The sequence below is a fragment of the Capra hircus genome, chromosome 29, assembly GCF_001704415.2.
Source record: "Capra hircus breed San Clemente chromosome 29, ASM170441v1, whole genome shotgun sequence".
In the NCBI taxonomy this organism is placed as follows: domain Eukaryota; kingdom Metazoa; phylum Chordata; class Mammalia; order Artiodactyla; family Bovidae; genus Capra; species Capra hircus.
Window position 1 is genome coordinate 51056714 of NC_030836.1, and position 17256 is coordinate 51073969.

Consider the following 17256-nt stretch of genomic DNA (forward strand, 5'->3'; position numbering starts at 1 on the left):
ACACCCAGCAGGGCCGCGGGCACAGCGAGCTGTCCGGCCTCCTGGTGCTGAAACCAGTCTGCCTTCTTTGGCCTCCAAAGGGCCCTGCTGGGGAGGTGGCCACGCCCCCCACGCCCTGCCCGTTGACACGCTGCGGCTGGTGTACCCGGCTGGCCAGGGCCCCACCCCCTGCTCTCCCAAGCTCCGCCCCGCCCCCTCCCGGGTTCCGCCCCGCCCACCCCATCCCGAGCTCCGCCCCAGCCCCGCCCACCTGCTCTCCCAAGCTCCGCCCCACTGCACCCCTCTCCCGAGCTGGCGGCCCCCCAGCCCCTTTGCTGTGTCTGGCCACTCTCACCTTGCAGTTTCCGGCGGTGGAAGCGGGGCGACCCCAGGAAGCTGTTCTTGATGGAGTTGAGCCGCGTCCTCCAGGGCACCCCTCCCACGCTGGGGCTGGATGGCGGCGTGGGGTTGGGCGTGCCAGCCGGGCTCTCCTTGGGCGTGTGCACAGGCGTCCCCTTGGGGGTAGGGAGGGGACTGCCCCTCGGAGAGGGGTGAGGGGTCACCTGTATGATGGGGACAGATTTGGTGTTCGGTTCAGTCCCAGGGGGTGGGAGCCGGGCAGGCGAAGGCAAGGCGGGTGGGCCCGGGGGCAGGGCCGGCTGGGGGCTGAGGCCCCCTGGGACAAGGGGCTGGGCCTGGGTGCCTGCCGGGAGTGGGTTGGACTTGGTGCCCTGCAGCGGCTTGTCGGTCAGCTTGGCCTTGCTCGGCAAGGTCTGGGTCTTGGGGTTGGGCCGCGGGGCGGCCTGTGGAGGGAGGAGGTGTCCGGGCCGGGAGGCGCTCCGACAAGCTTCAGGCTCCGTGGAGGTGGCCGGGGGGCAGGCCACAAAGGGGAGCTCGGGGGGCGGGGGAGGCAGGATGAACTTTCTAATAGGCTACAGGGCAGGCAGGAGCCGCAGGGGAGAACAGGGGGGCCCCAGAGCCCAGCGCATGCCCCGCCCCCCGCATGCCCCGCCCCCGCAAGCACCCACAACGCCAGGAGGACCCCAAGGCAGGAGTGGGGACAGGCGGGTTGGGGGGAGCGTTCGCCACAAAAGGAAACGACACACGAGGGAACAAAACAGAAAACGTGCCGTTAGCGAGAGCAGCCGGAGCCCCCGAGCAGCAGGTAGGGTGGGGTCCGCCCAGCCACCCCCCGCCCTGGGGGGGCGCCGTCACTCACCCGGGGGCTGCTGAGTGGGCTGGTGGACAGGCCCGAGGAGGCACCGCTGATGGACCTGGACCTGGGAACACGGGCGCGCAGGGCGGCTCAGACCGGGGGCTCCCGGCGCCTCCCCCCTCGGGTGGGCCCGCAGTGGCCCCGGCCCAGCGCAGGCCTGGCAGTGCCCAGGGCAGGCCTGCCATCCCCCCTACTTTGCACCAGGCCCAGGAGGGCCCGGGCCCCTGGGGGCCACTGGAGCCCCGTGGTGCAGCTGGCGGCCTGGGGGCTCCTCTTCCCCCCACGCAGAAGCTGCCTCATGTCCAAGGCCCAAAGCCCCAGGCCCAGAGGGCAGAGAGGGGCCCTCAGCAATGCTCTCGAGCCTGGTGAGCAGAGGGACAGGGGAGGCAAGGCTCCCGGGGGCCCCTCTCCACACACCCACTGACCCGAGCCCAGCTGAACTTCCAGGCTGAACTGTCGCAGACCCAGAGTCCTGCACTCCACCGAGCACCTCGCCCCTGGCGCCTGGGCACCAGCCTGGCCCCTCCATGCCCACGGTCCACCCGTATGGCTCAGAGCCGCCCCCCACCCCCGCCGCCTGCACGGCGCCTGTGACGGCCATCAGCAGGGATGTGGACTCTGTCCACCCTGCCTCCATGTGGCCTGCAGACTTGGCCTGGGCATGGCCGCAGAGAAGTCACTGGCCAGCTTGCCTGGTGGAAACCACTGCGGCCGCTGCCCCCTTGGGGCAGGAACCGGATGCCTCTGGGGCGGGGCTGGGCCTGCAGGGCCTTGCTCCACCACCCACGTGGCCTCTAGGGAAAAGAGACGCCGCTCACCCCTGGGCGCCGGCACCGGCCATCCTTAGAGGAAGGAAACCGGAGGGGTCGAGGCAGCCACAGGAGAGAAGAGGACAGAACAGCGTGAAGGGCAGCCACACCGCCCGCCCGGCCACACTGCCCACGCCGCAGCCAGCTCCTGGGCCTCGGGGAGGAGCCGGGCCCCCGCTGGCCAGGCCCCCGGCACCCGTGGGCTGGAGCCCCCCGGCGACGACCCTCTGACCCCCACCCCACCTGACGCAGCCATGGAGCCGGCGCCTTGCCCTTAGCAGCCCCAGCCCGGTCCACTTGTATCTGCCGGGCAGGGCCCGAAGCCCTCAGCCATGAGAACGGGGCACGGGCTGGCGGGCCCAGCGGGGGCCTGCCCCGCACCGCGGCCAGCAGGGGCAGCAGCTGCGAGCTTGCCGCTCGGCCCGAAGGAAGCAGAGAAGCAGCAGCAGACTGCTGGGGCGGCTTCCACGCCCTGCCGTCTAACCCTGGAAGCTGAGCTGCGGGAAGGACACGCCAGCGCAGAGCAGCCGGGGTGGGAGGGGGCACGGAGGGGGAGCCAGGGGCCCCGGGCCAAGCGAGGCCCCGCCACGGGCGCTGCCGGGCAGCGGGCCCTGCAGGCGGGGTGCAGGGGGCCTGGAGGGCTGGGCGGCGTGCAGGGCCTCCTGGGACCCGCACAGCCCCTGCCCCTTCCTGGGGAGCCTGCAGCGCCCAGGGCCACCACCTCCACTCTGGTCCGTGTGGACAGCCGGGCGGCCCCCGGACACTGGCCAGTGTGGAGCGGGGAAGGGGAGCTGAACAGGCCCAGAGGCCCACTGACCACAGCCGAGGGCAGCCCAGGGCCCGGGGCGGGCAGGGCCCGGGTCTCCTGGCACTCCTGGGGGGCCGCGCTCCTCCTCCTGGGCGTCAGCCTCAGCTGACCGGCCCTCCCCCCCGGCTCACGGGAAGTCTCCCTCGCCAGATGGGGGAGGCCACCCGAGGCCCAGCCCTGCCCCCAGGCCCGCCGCTGTCTGTGGGGCTGGGGCGGGGGATGGGGGGGCAGGGTGTATACCTGTCTTCTTTGCTGAATTGGGGGTGGGCTTCAGCGATATCCAGGCTTTTACTGAACATTGCTTTACTACAGCGGGAACAAAGTGAGAAAACACAATCACTGCCGCGGCCCTGCCAGGCGGCCCAGGAGGCCGGCCCCCCACACCTCCGAGTGGGGCACAGCCCGCCGGCCGAGGCCAGGCGCACAGGAGGGCCGGTCGGGCAGGGGTGGCACAGCCGGCGGCCTGATGGGCAGAGCGGCCCCGGGGGACACCTGGCGCTGCCCCAGGGGGTTGGCCTGTCGCCTCGACAAGGGGCCAAGCCAGGGAGGAGCAGCCTCTGAGATGGAGCAGTAAGTACGGAGGGCGAGGAGGGTCGGCTTTCCAGTGAGTGACCCCTGGGATGGGTGACCCCTGACCCCGCCCCAGCCCCCCGCCGCCCCTGAGGCACGCGGGCCTGAAAGGCAGAGCGGAAGCCAGGACGGCCAAAGGTGGGGTGTGCAGGGCGGGGGGAGGCTGGTGAGCCCCCAGCCTGCCTGCAGCTGTGGAGCCGGAAGCCAGTGCAAGGCTCGGAAAGGACAGCGCCTCCAGGAGAGGCGCCCCGACAAGCAGGACCTTCCTCCTGCTCCTCCCCGCCCCCTACCCCGGGGCAGGACCCGCGGGCGGTGGACCGCGGTGCTTGGCAGACCTGGAGAGGGCCCCAGAGGCTGGGACCCCAGAGGGTGGGGGCTGGGACTGCCGGGGGTGGGGGCCGTGGCCGGTGGGTCGGTGACCCATTTATTCCTGACGGTGGCCCACAGCCTGCAGTTCCTCAGAGGCCCGGCTGGCCCCAGCGCCGAGCACCCAGCTGACTGGTGTGGCCGGGGCTCCAGCGGTGACACCTCCCGCGGAGCCTCCGCCCCAGGGTCTCCCTGAGGGCTGAAGGCCCTGCCTGGGCAGGGAGGCTTGGTCTCGCCCAGCATCCCGGGAACAGCAGAGGCTCTGCAGGGCCCCAATGCCCCCCGATTCTCAGGGGGGCCCAGACCCCCCACACCAAGATTCCACATCCCTGACTCCTGCCTGGCCACAGCTGATCCAAACACGGGCTCAGCATCAATCAGGGTTAAGCCTCCTGGGCTGCAGCTCTGAACACAGCTGACCTCCGCCCAGCCCCGCCCAGTCTAATCCACTCCAGCCCAGCTCCGTCCAGGATGGCCGCACCGAACCCAGCCTGACCCAAGCCAATCAAGCAAAGCCCTGCCCCTGTCAGCCCAACCCAGCCCAGTCTGCTCCAGCCCAGAGTTCAGCCCAGATCACCTTATTCCAGCTTAGTCCAGCCCAGTCCAGCTCAGCTCAGCCAGCCAGCCCAGCCCACCGCAGCCCATGCAGGCCCCTACCCCGACACCTCCCCAGGCGCACCTCAGCCCAGTGCCACGCAGCAGCCTTAGCCCAGCCCCAGGGCCGGGGTGCAGAGAGGAGCCAGGCCCCGTCCAGCGCCGCCCGGCCGGGGCGGCAGGAGGCACGCACCTCTGGCCGTGCTGGGCCATCTCCAGGGCCCGCCGTGCGGGCACAGGGGAGCCGCCGTCCGTCACGCTCAGCACCTCCATGGACTTCCGCTCGGGCCGCCGCTTGCCGTGCCGGTTGAGCATCGGGGAGTCCACGCGCTTCCGGGGCGGGTCTGCGTGCAGAGCGGGGTCAGGGCCGGCAGCCCGCAGGGGCGGCGCGGGCGGCCCTGGGACCCCGTACCTATCTCGTTCCTGGGCGGCAAGTCCTCGTCCTCGTGGCTCGGGTACCTCTCTTTCCGGTCCAGGAGGAGGAAATAGATCATCTTCTCCTGGTTCTCCCTGCAGAGGGTGAGAGGCGCCGGAAGGCTGGATGGGGGTCCTCGCAGGGCGGCGCCCCCGCCCCCAGGCAGGCCCCCGCACGCACTCCTCGGAAAGCAGATCCTGCAGCAGCTTGTTGCGGTCCCGGAAGCAGCCGAGCGAGTGCATGCTGTCCAGCACGTCGGGGTCGATGTCCTCCAGGCTGGGCAGGGAGCGGATCTGCACCTTGCGAGGGACAGGCTGCTCCGGCTCCGGCTCGTTCTTGCCTCCTCTGCGGGGACAGGGCCCGGTCACTCCCTCCGGCAGCACCCGAGGCTCCTCGCCCGCTCCCCGGCCCTGGGCCTGAGTCCTGCTGCTCTCCCTGCGCCCGGCCCCTGCACATCTCCTGCGTCCTGCCTGTGCCCAGCGTGGGCCGGCCAGGGTCCCCGAGAACTGGCCAGGGGCCCGAGGCTGGAGGCAGGCCTGCGTTGGGCCGGGCCCTCCCCCCGCCGTCCCTAGCGGGCCCCCCGGGCCACAGAGGCAGGCAAAGCGGGCGATGAGGGCAGGAAAAGCTACTTACATATACCATATGTGTTTCTGAATGTGCTCTAGCTACAAGGAAAGAGAAACAGGGAGTTAGTACGAGGAAGGAGCGGAGCCGCGTTAGGGAGCCGAAGGTGCAGGAGCGGAGGGGCGGGGCTGGAGGCTGAGCGAGGAGCCAGACAGACGGCTGGAGGGAGCCGGCGGGGGTTGGAGGGAGAGGAGACAGGTGTGGAGCCGGGGGTGGCAGAGAGCGCGGGCACGGTGCGGGCTCACGGAGGGGGGCCATCCCAGACGCCTGGCTAGGGCCCTGAGCCTACCTACCCACGGGGGAGAGGACAGGCCTCCCCGGAGACGGCGGGGAGCTAGCGGCAGCGGGGCTGCAAGCAGGAGCAGAGCACTTCGAGGCGGGCAGCAGGAGCCCCCCGGGGCTCAGGGCGGGGAGGAGGGAGGGGAGCAGCGGGCAGCGGGGCGCGGGCCGAGCTGGGGGGGCGGGGGCTGAGGGCAGGGAGAGCAGGAGGCGCTCCGCCCCGACGGGGGCGCGCTGGGCCTCTTTCAGAGCGGGGGGCCCCCAAACCCTGGTCCCCGCCAGACCCTGGCTCCCCCCACACGCCCGCCGGGGCCCCCCTCAGGCCCTGACTCTCCCCCACCCCCGCCCCGCCCCGGAGCGGATCCGGAAGAAGCGCGCTCGGGGCCCTGCCCGGGGCGCACGCACCGTGAGACGCCGCGCCGCGTCCACCTCGATCATGCCGCGCAGCAGGCTCTGGCAGTCGGGCGGGATGAAGTGCGGCATGTGGAAGACCCCGCGTTTCACCTTCTCCAGCAGCTGCCGCAGGTTGTCGTCGTCGAAGGGCAGCGCCCCCTGCCGGCGGGGCGGGGTCAGGGCTGGCGGACCCACGGGGCGGGGTGTGGGGGCAGAGGGGCGGGGGTGGATCGTGCAGGGGGAGGGGGGGCGGGGACTGGGGGATGGAGGGGGAGGGGCCGGGGCCGGGGCGAGGGGGGGTGCGTGGGGTGGACCGACGGGGCGCCGGGAGGGCCACGGGGAGCCTCACCACCAGCAGCGCGAACAGAATCACGCCGCAGCTCCACACGTCTGCCTTGCGGCCGTCGTATTTCTCTCCCTGCGGACAGTCCTGGGGTTGGTGGGGGCACAGGGCCGGAATTCTTGCGGGGACAGAGGGTCCGGGAAGCGATGGCCCCGGGGGCGGCGCCTCGGACAAGCAGCCAGGCCCCGACTTGGGGGTCTGCGATCACCGGGGCACGGAGGCCCCTTGGCTGGACAAGGGCTGGCGTGGGGTGGCTACTTACCCGGATCACCTCCGGACAGGCATAGTGGGGCGACCTGAAGGCAAAAGCCGAAGTCAGGGCCCAAGACGCACCGTGCCCCGGCCATCCCACCCCCTGGACTTCCGGGCTGCCCCCAGAACGGCAGCAGGTGGAGACCGAGGGCAGGGGGAGCCCAGCTCCATGCCTCTAGACTCTGCCTGGCATGGACGCCCTACGGGGGGGGTTCCAGGGCTTTGGTGCCAATTCTCCCACAACCTCATAGCCTCTGCATGCTCCCGGGAGCCAGGGACCCAAGGAGCCGGCGGGCAGAGGCAGGACCACTGGGTACGCGTATCCCCACCCTGGCAGCCCCACGGGGGCTCCGGCCCCTGCCTCCAGCGCAGGCCGCGGGGCCATCTGCCGGGGCAGCCATGGAGCCAGGCTGCGGCCACCGTCCTGGCCGATGTAGAACCGGAGGCGGCTGGGGGCTCAGCTCACCCGCAGCTGGTCTCCAGCAGGCTGTCGCCAACCTGCAGCGACGCCATGCCGAAGTCTGCGATCCGGATGTTATTCTTCTCGTCCAGTAGAAGGTTTTCTGGTTTCAGATCCCTGTGGCTAGAAGGCAGGCAGGATTGAGGCTGACCGCGGCGGCACCGCTAAAACCCCGCCTCACAGCAGGAGGCCAATGGCAGCGCAGCCCGCTGATGTCACCAGCGGCCAATCGGAAGTCTCCCTCGGGCCGATGGCTGCAGGGTGGCAGGATGGGCGGACAGGACTGCCAGCAATGGGGCACGCTCTGCTTTACTCCTTGGAGTCTCTCCCCTTTCCTGCTTCCCCCACCACACCTCACACCTGCTCTGGGCCCTTCCCCCACCACACCTGCTCTGGGTCAGCACTATCCTGGGGCCCCCAGACCAAGGATACCCTGGCCATCGGGCCTCGGAAAGCACCAAGGAGATTTGGGTGGGCACCTGGCAGAAAGCTTTCTGATGCCCTGAGGGGGTCAGTAGGGATATGTTGCCTGATCCAGTGCGGAGGGAGTGGGGGGGGGCAGGGGGATGCAAGAGCTGGGGGAGGCACACGTGCAGGGACGGGGGCTGTTTGGTGGGGGGGTGGGGTGCCTGGGTGCCTGCACAGAGATCCAACCAGCCTATCCTAAAGGAAATCAGTCCTGAAAATTCATTGGAAAGATCAATGATGAAGCTGAAGCTCCAATACTTTGGCTACCTGATGCAGAGCTGACTCATTGGAAAAGACCCTGTTGCTGGGAAAGAGTGAAGGCAGGAGGAGAAGGGGGCGACAGAGGATGAGATGGTTGGATGGCATCACCGACTCAATGGATATGAGTGTGAGTAAGCTCTGGGAGTTGGTGATGGACAGGGAGGCCTGGCGTGCTGTAGTCCATGGGGTCACAGAGTCGGACATGACTGAGCGACTGAATTGCACTGGGGTGCCTGGCGGGGCGGGGCGCCTGGAGGGGCAGGGGGCGCCTGGAGGGGGCGGGGCACCTGGAGGGGCCGGGCGCCTGGTGGGCAGGGACACACCATATGGAGTGGCTGTGGCAGAAGTCCAGCGCAGAGATGATCTGGCGGAAGAACTTCCGGGCCTCCTTGGGGGTCAGCCTCCCCTTCTTGACCAGGTAGTCAAAGAGCTCTCCACCAGACACGTGTTCTAGCACCAGATATCTGCAGGGGGCAGGCAGGCGTCGGGTGGGTGCCCCCAGCCAGGGCACCGCTGCCCCTCAGCAGGTGGGCGCCCGCCACTCCCCTCCTGGCAGGCCCAGGCAACAGGCCCACACTGAGCCTCAAGACCAGGGGGCACTGAGGTAGCTGACCCTCTCGTGAGCCTGAGGTTTCGTCTTTCCAGGCCCTTCCTGGGCTCCTGGATGAGCGAGGACACGTCAGATGCTCAGGCTCTGAGGGAGCCGGGGGCCAGCAGGGTGGACCTCAAAAGGGATGGGTTGGGGCAGGGCACAGCTGGTCTGGGAAGATGTGAGGCAGGGTTGGGGGAGGGCCGGGGCAGGGGAGGGACCTGGGGGGGGAGGGGCCTGAGGGGGGTCCAGATGGCAGATACTGACTGCCCCCAACTTGGCTCAACACAGCTGGATGGTGTAGGGGGGAACCCTATGGCCCTCTGAACCGAGAAGGGGGCTGTGTCCGAGCTGAGCCTCCCTGGGGTGGAGCCTGAGGGGCTGGTTTCTGGGGTGGTGTGGGCGGCGGTCCTCAGGGGAGCTGGGACTCAAGCTGAGCACAGACCCTAAGGAATCCCCGGTGGGAGCCGGGCAGGGGTGGTTCTGCTGGTCTGAGGGGGCTTGGGGATGGGAGGGGGTGACAGGGGTCATGCGGTGGGATCAGGGCAGGCAGGGACAGGGGTGTGGGCCTGGAGCTGGTCTTACAAAAATGGAGGGGCCGGTGGGGAGGCAGGCTGTCTGTGGCGAGGAGTTGGGGGAGGAAGGGACGGGGACACGCTGGGATGTCAGCGGGGAGAGGGGCGGTTCCCGGGGCCCGCCCTGTTCCTGAGAGGGGGGTCCAGGCGGCGCCCCCAGCTGAGGGGCAGAGGCCCTGCCTGAGCTCCCACCTCCAGGCTCCTGGCCCACCCTGGCACCCTGGGAGGGCACTGGGCCCAGCAGCAGCCGGGCCAGCCTGTGTCCTCCCAGCATCCTGTCCCATCACCCAGCCTGTCTTGACTGTGTCCCCCACCTGGCCTGCGATCCCCAGCCCCTCCCTGCTTCTAGCCCATCTTGGGGGGCCTCCTAGGAGCCTCACTCTCTGCCCAGCAGCCCCATAAGTATCAGAACAGGAGGACAAGTGACTGTCTCCTGTGTGCAGACTTGGCAAGACCTGTTCAGCACCCACCCGCACCCCAGGCTCACGGGCCGTCATCGAGACACGAGCAGGTGGGTCCCCAGTCAGGCCAACGGGGGTGATGTGGACAGGAGAGGAGACCCATGGGTTGTGCCCCTCATCATGGTCCTGATGGCAGCTCCAGCTCACCAGCGTCGGGGGCCTAGGACCACCCTCCACCCCGCCCCGCCTCCCTCAGCCCCCAGGCCTCTACCGCGGGGACCCTGTTCTTCCCAGGGCCCCATGGGGGCGGCTTGTCACACTGTCTGCCACTAAACACTCGGAGGGGGCTGCTGGTGGGGCGCCGGGCCCCCTGCTCCCCCAAGGGCTGCCCAGAACAGAGCCACCTGGGCTGGCCGTCCTGCGTGCATCAGAGCGCAGTCAGGGCCGGGCTGGAGGCCCCGAGGAGCCCCTGGAACAGCGGGCCTGCGGGAGCGGTGCCAGACGGACCTCCTGCCCGCACCCCCTCGCGCCGCCACCGCTGTCCCAAGGAGGACGTGGGCCCTGCCTCGAGCCACGCCCACGGCAGCAGCAGAGCCGACGCTCCCTTGGAGACCCCGTGAGCTCCACCCTGGGTGCGCTCGCTCAGGCCACGCGCGGGAGGGGGCACGTGCGTGGGCTGCCACGCAGGGGGAGGTCGCTGGCCTCAGTGGTGACGGAAGGTCAGCCACACTCAGGCAGCCGGACAGCAGGCTGTGGCGACAGCGCAGCCAACCAGCCTGGGGTCCCCACGCCCGTGAGGAGCACGTGGGGGCTGCGCGAGGGTCACAGGGCAGGAGAAAGGGCCTGAGTGGCTCCTGCCCTCGGAGCCCCGCCCCCATGAGGCCCCGCCCCCGGAGCACTGCCTCCAGGAGGCTCCGCCCCGGAGCACTGCCCCCGCCCCCCCGGGCCACGCGCCCAGAGGCCCGCCCCCCGGAGGCCCCGCCCCCGGAGCACTGCCCCAGGAGGCCACGCGCCCAGAGACCCGCCCCCTGAGGCCCCGCCCCTGAGCCCCGCCCCCAGGAGGCCCCGCCCCCGGAGCACTGCCCCCAGGAGGCCCCGCCCCGCTCTCCGCACCCAGCAATACCTACAAATATTTTTTGTTTTCATAGACGTCGTGCAGTTTGAGGACGTGGGGGTGCTCGATCAGCTTCAGGATCGCGATCTCCCGCTCCACCTGCGGGGGGCCGCCGTCACTGGGGACTCCCCCGGGGGTTCTCCCTGCCCCAAGCTCTGCCCTGTTCCTGCCCCCGAGCTGTGCTCGGTCCCTGGCCACCGCCCCCCAGCCCCCGGTTGCGCCCCGTCTCTGCCAGTCCACCCCCGGGTCCCCTTCCGTGAGCTCCCAGCTCCCCACCCGGCTATCTTGGAGCATCTTACTTCGTGCCCCCGACACACGCAGCCACCAGCGGAAGGGCCCCCGCCCGCCCCCCTCACCTTCATCAGTACAGACTCGCTGAGCTTCTCCCGGTTGACGATCTTGACGGCCACCTTCTGGCACGTGACACAGTGGATCCCCAGCTTCACCAGGCCTGGAGGGACAGCAGGCCTCAGACCCCATCCGGCCGGGCCGCGGCTCGCACCCTGCCCTTGGGGCCCCTCGCTCAGCCCCTGGGCCCCTGCCCTGCCTGGCGAGTCCTGAGCCAGACCCCGGGAGTGCTCTGCCCGCACTCCTCAGGCACCGGCCAGAGGCTGCCCCCAGCACAGTCCCTGCCCCACGCCACGCGGCAGTCTCGGCCTCACTCCCTCGCCAGTGACACCTGGAGTCACTCCCCAGACCTCAGTGGAAGCCCAGCCCCTCAGTGGGGAGCCAGGGTGACACCCCATCCCACACGACCCCCCACGCGACCCCCCACACCCTGGGCCTCACCGACCCTGCACCACTACCTATCACCCTCCTTCTGGCCTGCGGACCTCTGGACAGAGGGGCCTTGGGCACCGGCTCAGCCAGGGACACCAGTGAAGGTGTAGGGCCCCTCCCGGGCAGGACACTGTCAACACACCTCCACCGTCACCAGTGCGCTGCAGGGACCCTCAGTCCTGCTCGCTGCCTCCCAGCCACGTGGGCACAGCTGGCCACCTGCCCCCTCCCAACCCCGCAGAGATTTGCTGACAGAGCCCCTGGCAGCCTCTCTCCCTCCCCAGCCTGCTTCCTGGCCTCCTGTGCCCTCTGTGGCCTCAGACCCAGACACCCTGGGCTCTCCCCTCCCCAGCCTGGGCCCCGCCTGGACATTCCCCGATGGGCATGGAGGTGACCACCACAGCTGGAGCACCACACCTCCAGCACGTGGGAGCCCAGAGGCAGCCCCGGGGGAGACGCCGGGCTCCCCAGCACTGCAGCCTGTGCTTGGCCTGGGCGGACGCCCGTCTCATTCACACTCTGCTGCTGCTCTGTGACCTTGACGCAGCTCTTGGCTCTGGCCAGCTGGGTGTGCACTTGCCCCTTTGGATGGCGCTGTGGGGCAGCTCTCAGAAAACTGCAAAGCCCTTTGCTTGAGAAACAAATCTTTCGCTACATGCAGCTTCCTCTAAGGGGCATGCATCTCTCTATCTGACCGTTGGGGTCATTTCATGAATGCTCACACCTTCCCAGCAGCTCGTGTCCTCCTCCTTGCCCACTGACCCCTCCCCGCCGCTCCCCCTGCAGCCTCACCCCTGGGCAGCAAGCTTGCGAGTGTCTGAGAGATGATCCGTGCTCCCCAGAGGCAGGTGGGCCGGACGAGAGCAGGGGACTTAGCCTGGTGGAAGCCCTGAGCCCTGAGCCTGACCTTCCTCAGCTCAGGGGAGGACGGAGGCCCCGCGGGCGGCGGGGGGGGGGGGGGGCCCGCTGAGGCCCAGCTCCTGCTGGGGAAGGGCTGCGGCCCTTGGGGCTCTCACCGGCTGCCTTTGATCTGAGCCTGTGATTCAGGCTGGAAGACAGCAGAGCGAGCGGGCCCCAGGGACCAGGGGCAGCAGCGGTGTCTGCAATTCAGAGCTGAGGCCCAGGGCCTCCACGCCTCCAGGACAGCACCCAGGCCTGGCACAGACCCCTTGCCCAGACAAGGTGGACAGGCCTCAAGGAGCCACCGCCACGGTGGCCCGGCTGCTCCCGAGGACATGAGCCCCTCTGAGGCCCAGGGCAGACGCCGGACAAACTGCAAACAGAACAGGCGAGGGTTCCTGGGGAGTCACCGGCAGCCCTACCGCCGAGCCTCACACCCTGCACGGGGGCTTGGCACACCAGTGCACACACATACCCCTACACGTGTGTCCTCAGGAGGCAGGACTCAGAGACACGTGGGGAAGGAAGGAACGTGAGCTTCGCCTCAATAGCGACCTGGGGGGTGACAGAGGTGCCCCCCCCACCCCGATAATCACGGCAGGCGGTCTGCTGACGGCGCACCGGGGCTGTGAGACACCGAAATACAGAGAGGCCAGGAGGACCAAGAGCCCAGCGGACAAGGTGCCCGGGACACGCCGCAGGCAGGCGGGGAGCTGCGCTGGGCCTGGGCACAGCGGGCTGCCCTCGGGCGTGTCCTAGAGCTCTGGCGGCTTCCTCGCTGCCTTCATCTTCTCCCACTTGTTGCCTCTGTCTGCAGAGTCCACTGTGCACAGATTCCTACACACCCTGCAAAGCCCAGCTTAGAGGTGCCCCTGTCAGGTGCGGCTTCTGGGCCCCCTGGCTGTGCTGGTCTCCTGCAGCCCCAGGGCCCTCTGGGTGGGAGGTTTGGGTTTCAAGCAGCCCCACCACTTCTCTGGAGGCAGAGAGCAGACTGCGCCCTTGGGAGGGCCTGTGAGGGAAGCCCAGGACCGCCCTAATTACCAGCCCTCCAACTGCTCAGGCTCATTTTCCAATTGTGCCTTTATCTCTAATTATTGTCTTTACAGCCAGTTCGGGCACAGCAAGAGAAGAGAAGTACACAGTGTCGCAGAAAATTGCCGGAGAGACCGGCAGTCCCGCTCAGGCGGCGGGTGCCCAGAGCTGCAGGGAGGGCTCCTCGGAGCTGGCCTGAGAACCCGGGCCCAGCCATGGGGTCTCCGCTGCACCCCAGTACTCGTGCCTGGACACGGGGGGCAGGCTTCCTGAGCGCAGCCTGGGGAGTCCAGGGACCCAGTGGCCGCTGGCTGAGTGCAGACCCCCGCACCCAGGCCCAGGTGCCGACCGCAGGACTCTCTCAGACAGCCCAGCCTGCCGAGCAGCTCTGCCCTCCCCTCAGCCACTGGGCCCGCGGGCCCAGAGGCAGTCACAGGCCCGGCTCCCACCCCCAACTGCTGGAGGCAGGATGGCGGAGCCTTGGGGACCCTGGGGCCTCAGACCTGCAGGGAGGGGACTGGAGGGCCTGAGGGGTTGGAGGCCGGGTTGGGTGGTCCCGAGCAAACGCCTCACCCAGGCCCTCTGGTCATCCTTGACCCCCCTTTTCTTCTTGGTCATGGTCCTTCGGAAAAGACCCTGTTGGAGGGCTCAGCAATGCGGGGACCACCAGCTCGGAGGACAGGACGGAGCACAGGGCCGCTGTCCCGCAGGGAGCCCTGGGGCGGGCCCAGACCCCACCACCCAGAGACTGCCTGGGGCTGGACGGAGGTCTGGACAGGCGGTGCTGCCGCACCTGAGAGGGAGGGGACCCCTGTGCCCCGGGGCCAGCCCTGTGGCCCCGCAGGGCAGTTGAAGCCGAGGGGGGAGGAGGCAGCAGGACTGCGGGGGACCCCCTCCCTACAGACATGGCGGGCGACACTCCCCAGCCTCCAGCACTGTTCTCCCCCCTTCCCTGAGCAATGAGCCTCTGCAGGCCTGGCCGGGCAGGCACCAGGCTCCCTCGCCAAGTTCTCCAGGTGGCCAACTGAGGCGGGCTGCCCTCGGCCTCCAGCCCCCGGGGCAGGCAACACAGCTCAGCTCCCCAGGAAATCCACCCCTCCATCCTGTGTCCTGAGCTCAGGGCCACCTGAGGCCCCCTGGCCATCCACCTCTACTCCACCCGAGACCCCTCCTGTGGCTTCTGCCACACACCTCCCAAAAAAGGGTGAAGGCTCATGAAAGGGTGGGAGTCAGCTTGTCTCCCGGAGGCTCTGGGGGAGGGGGAGGGGGAGGGGGGAGGGGGAGGGGGGAGGGGGAGGGGGGAGGGGGGAGGGGGGAGGGCCCCAGCCTGAATGGGCACTGCTGATCTAAGTCACTCTGTATGCAGGGAGCGCGCGGGGGTGGGGGTGGAGGTGGACTGGAACCCACGTCGCTGCGGGGCCGCTCCGGCCGCTGTCCGTTGTGTCCCGAAGCCCAGCTTGGTCTGACAACCCCAACTCTTTGAGGGATGGGACACACCCGCTCCTGCGAAGCCCGTCAGTGTGCCCACACCAGTCTCCCGGCGCTGAGGGTTCGGGCCCACGTGACCAGGCTGAGCGGGAGCGGGCACAGCGCCAGGCACCGGAGGGCCCCTCCCCTCAGCCTTCTGCGGAGCCAGGAGGAGGGAAGGGCAGCCTGGACCCCCCCGAGCCTCTCTTGGTGCCTCAGGGGACACCAGCATCCTGCCACTGATGCTCATGGGACCACCTAAAGGTCACTGACCCTGGGGCAGGTGGCTGGCCCTCCCCACGACCGTCACTGCACCGCTGGACCATGTGGCCAGCTCCCCGGGGCCACAGGCACAGCTGATGGCGACCCAGTTTCCGCCGCCTCTGCACACCTCGCTGTGGGGGTGTGGGGGATGCTGCTTTCCCGGGGTAGACGGGGTGGACAGCCTGCCGTCCCTCCCGCGGGGCTCTCCCTGGACGAGGGTGGGGGATGCCGCTCCACACTGGCTCACGGGGAACTGAGTTAGCACAGCTGGCCACCTTGAGCCGGCTTCCCACGCCGGCACCGGGGAGCTTGGAGGGCAGTGGGAGCAGGCACGGCTTGTTACCATAACTGAGAAGGGCAGGACAGGGCTGAGTCCCCGCTTTGGGAGGGGACACCTCTGGCATACTGCTGAGAGCTTGTAGGTTGCTGGTGCCGGCCCTGGAACCAGAGCGCCCCGGGCCCTGCACCCAGGGCCAGCCCAGTGGCGTCTCTGAGGAGGTCCTGCTGCAGTGGGGGTCTCAGCTGCTCCTGCAGCTTCCCAGCTCTTCCCTGGCCACACCCCCAGGACCCCCTCCAAGTACCGGCCCAGAGACCCCAGCCTGCCCTCACCGGGGCTCACATGTGCCCTCTTGATGGAGAGGATGGGTGGTTGCGGAGGCAGAACTCAGGAAGGGGTCCGGGTTCTCCATGAGCCCAAGGCCTGGAGAGGAGCCTGAGCCACCAAATGTCCCAGGGGGCAGTCAAAGGGGGGGCACAGGACCAAGGCGGACCTGAGGGGCTCCGCAAGAAACTGTGCCCAAGGAGCAGCCCTTCCCCCAGCTCCCCAGGCCCCCCCAGGTAGGAGTGATGAGTCAGGAGGTACAGGCCCAGCTTGAGGAGCACACGTCTGCACCTGCCAACTCAGTACGCTGCTGACCGCTCACCTCGGCAGAATGCAGCCCCCCAAGGACCCCAGGGCAGTGTGGTCCTCCCCAGGGACCCCCTGGTGGCCCCCAAGGCAATGTGGTCCTCCCCAGGGACCCCCAGGGCTGGTCTGTGTGGCCAGTGGGATATGGCAGAATGGACGGCCTCCTTTCTCCAAGGTCAGATGCTAACGAGAGCTCAGCTTCCTTTGGGATCCTGGGGGTCACTGCTCGAAGGAGCCTGCTGCCCTGTCTCAAGGCGATGCTCCGCCGAGACACACTGACCCATCTCTTCCGCTGACACAGCCCCTCCAGGGTCTGCCTGGGTGGGTGGGGGTCCCAAGGGTGGGCAAGAGGCCACCCTACCACTGTGAGGGTTAACCCCTTGTGCTCACCTGGCTCTTCTCCTACCCCCCCACCCGCGGGTGCCTGCTGTGGGCGAGGAGCCCTTCCAGGAAAGGCAGCGGCTCCTCGAGTGTTCCGGGCGGCGGCTGAGCAGCTCCTGCCCGGGGGCAGGGATCCACCTGGGGCCCCAAACCCAGGTGCGCAGGGGTCGAACAGCGGCCCATGTCCCGATGCCTGGACCCCATGCATGAGCCTGTTTGGGAAACCGGCCTTTGCAGAGGCACTTAAGTCACTGATTTCAGGAAGAATTGCCCTGTGTGTAGGACAAGTGGGCCTCAAGTCCAACGACAAGGTTCTCATAAAAGCAGACGGAGGGTGGACCCAGACACGGGAGAAGGCCTCGCGGACGAGGGGGCAGAGGCCGTGGCGGTGCCGCAGGCTGCTGAGAGCTGGGGGGAGGGGCCTGGGACGACCCTCCCTCAGGCCAGAGAGCCACCCGCAGGCTGGAAATGAGACTTGTTCTAGCGACCAGGCTTGCGGCAGTGTGTGTGCGGCCCAGAGGGCTGTGCACGGGCCTTCAGCTCACACGGCATTCTCCCTGTCTCCTCTCATCATAACCTCCTGGTGTGCTTCAGAAGGGTTTCCCTTGCTTCCAGAGAATGCTATGTAAGCACAGCCTTCCCTGGTGGCTCAGACAGTAAAGAACCCACCTGCAGTGCAGCAGACCTGAGTTCTATCCCTGGGTCGGGAAGTTCCCCGGAGAAGGGAATGGCTACCCACTCCAGTACCCTTGCCTGGAGGACTCCATGGACAGAGGAGCCCGGCAGGCTACAGTTCCTGGGGTCACAGAGGTGGACATGCCAGAGAGGCTGACAGTTTCACACTTCTTCGTAAGCACGTGTCTTCACGTCACTCACTGTTAGGTGGGCCCCTCCCCACACCCACCCAAACGCAGCAGAGGCCTTCTGCATTCGAAACAGGTAGTTCCCAAGAGTCCTCAGCACTCGAGGGGGGTTGAGATGTAAGGACAGGATTGGGGAGTGGGGTGAG

General features: G+C 68.8%; 1 protein-coding gene across 10 annotated transcripts in view; it reads right to left on the reverse strand.

Annotated features, from left to right (window-relative positions):
- Positions 1 to 17256, reverse strand: part of BRSK2 (BR serine/threonine kinase 2) — a 49884-nt gene that overhangs the window by 9560 nt on the left and 23068 nt on the right. For 4 of the 10 annotated variants that reach the window (XR_001917495.1, XR_001917496.1, XR_001917497.1 and 1 more), the window contains exons 1-15: positions 10873 to 10950; positions 10530 to 10615; positions 8161 to 8301; positions 7115 to 7231; positions 6659 to 6692; positions 6403 to 6471; positions 6066 to 6212; positions 5391 to 5422; positions 4938 to 5102; positions 4755 to 4852; positions 4536 to 4686; positions 3053 to 3118; positions 2014 to 2037; positions 1199 to 1259; positions 335 to 542 (exon numbers count right to left, since the gene is read on the reverse strand). Coding sequence is in view for 7 of the 10 variants with exons in the window: in XM_018043283.1 (XP_017898772.1) it covers positions 335 to 542; positions 1199 to 1259; positions 2014 to 2037; positions 3053 to 3118; positions 4536 to 4686; positions 4755 to 4852; positions 4938 to 5102; positions 5391 to 5422; positions 6066 to 6212; positions 6403 to 6471; positions 6659 to 6692; positions 7115 to 7231; positions 8161 to 8301; positions 10530 to 10615; positions 10873 to 10878 (1405 nt within the window). In the remaining 3 variants the exon portion in view is untranslated. Of the gene's footprint in view, positions 1 to 334; positions 543 to 1198; positions 1260 to 2013; positions 2038 to 3052; positions 3119 to 4535; positions 4687 to 4754; positions 4853 to 4937; positions 5103 to 5390; positions 5423 to 6065; positions 6213 to 6402; positions 6472 to 6658; positions 6693 to 7114; positions 7232 to 8160; positions 8302 to 10525; positions 10616 to 10872; positions 10968 to 17256 lie in introns of those variants that run through there. The other 6 variants (XM_018043288.1, XM_018043281.1, XM_018043287.1 and 3 more) reach the window with 4 other exon arrangements.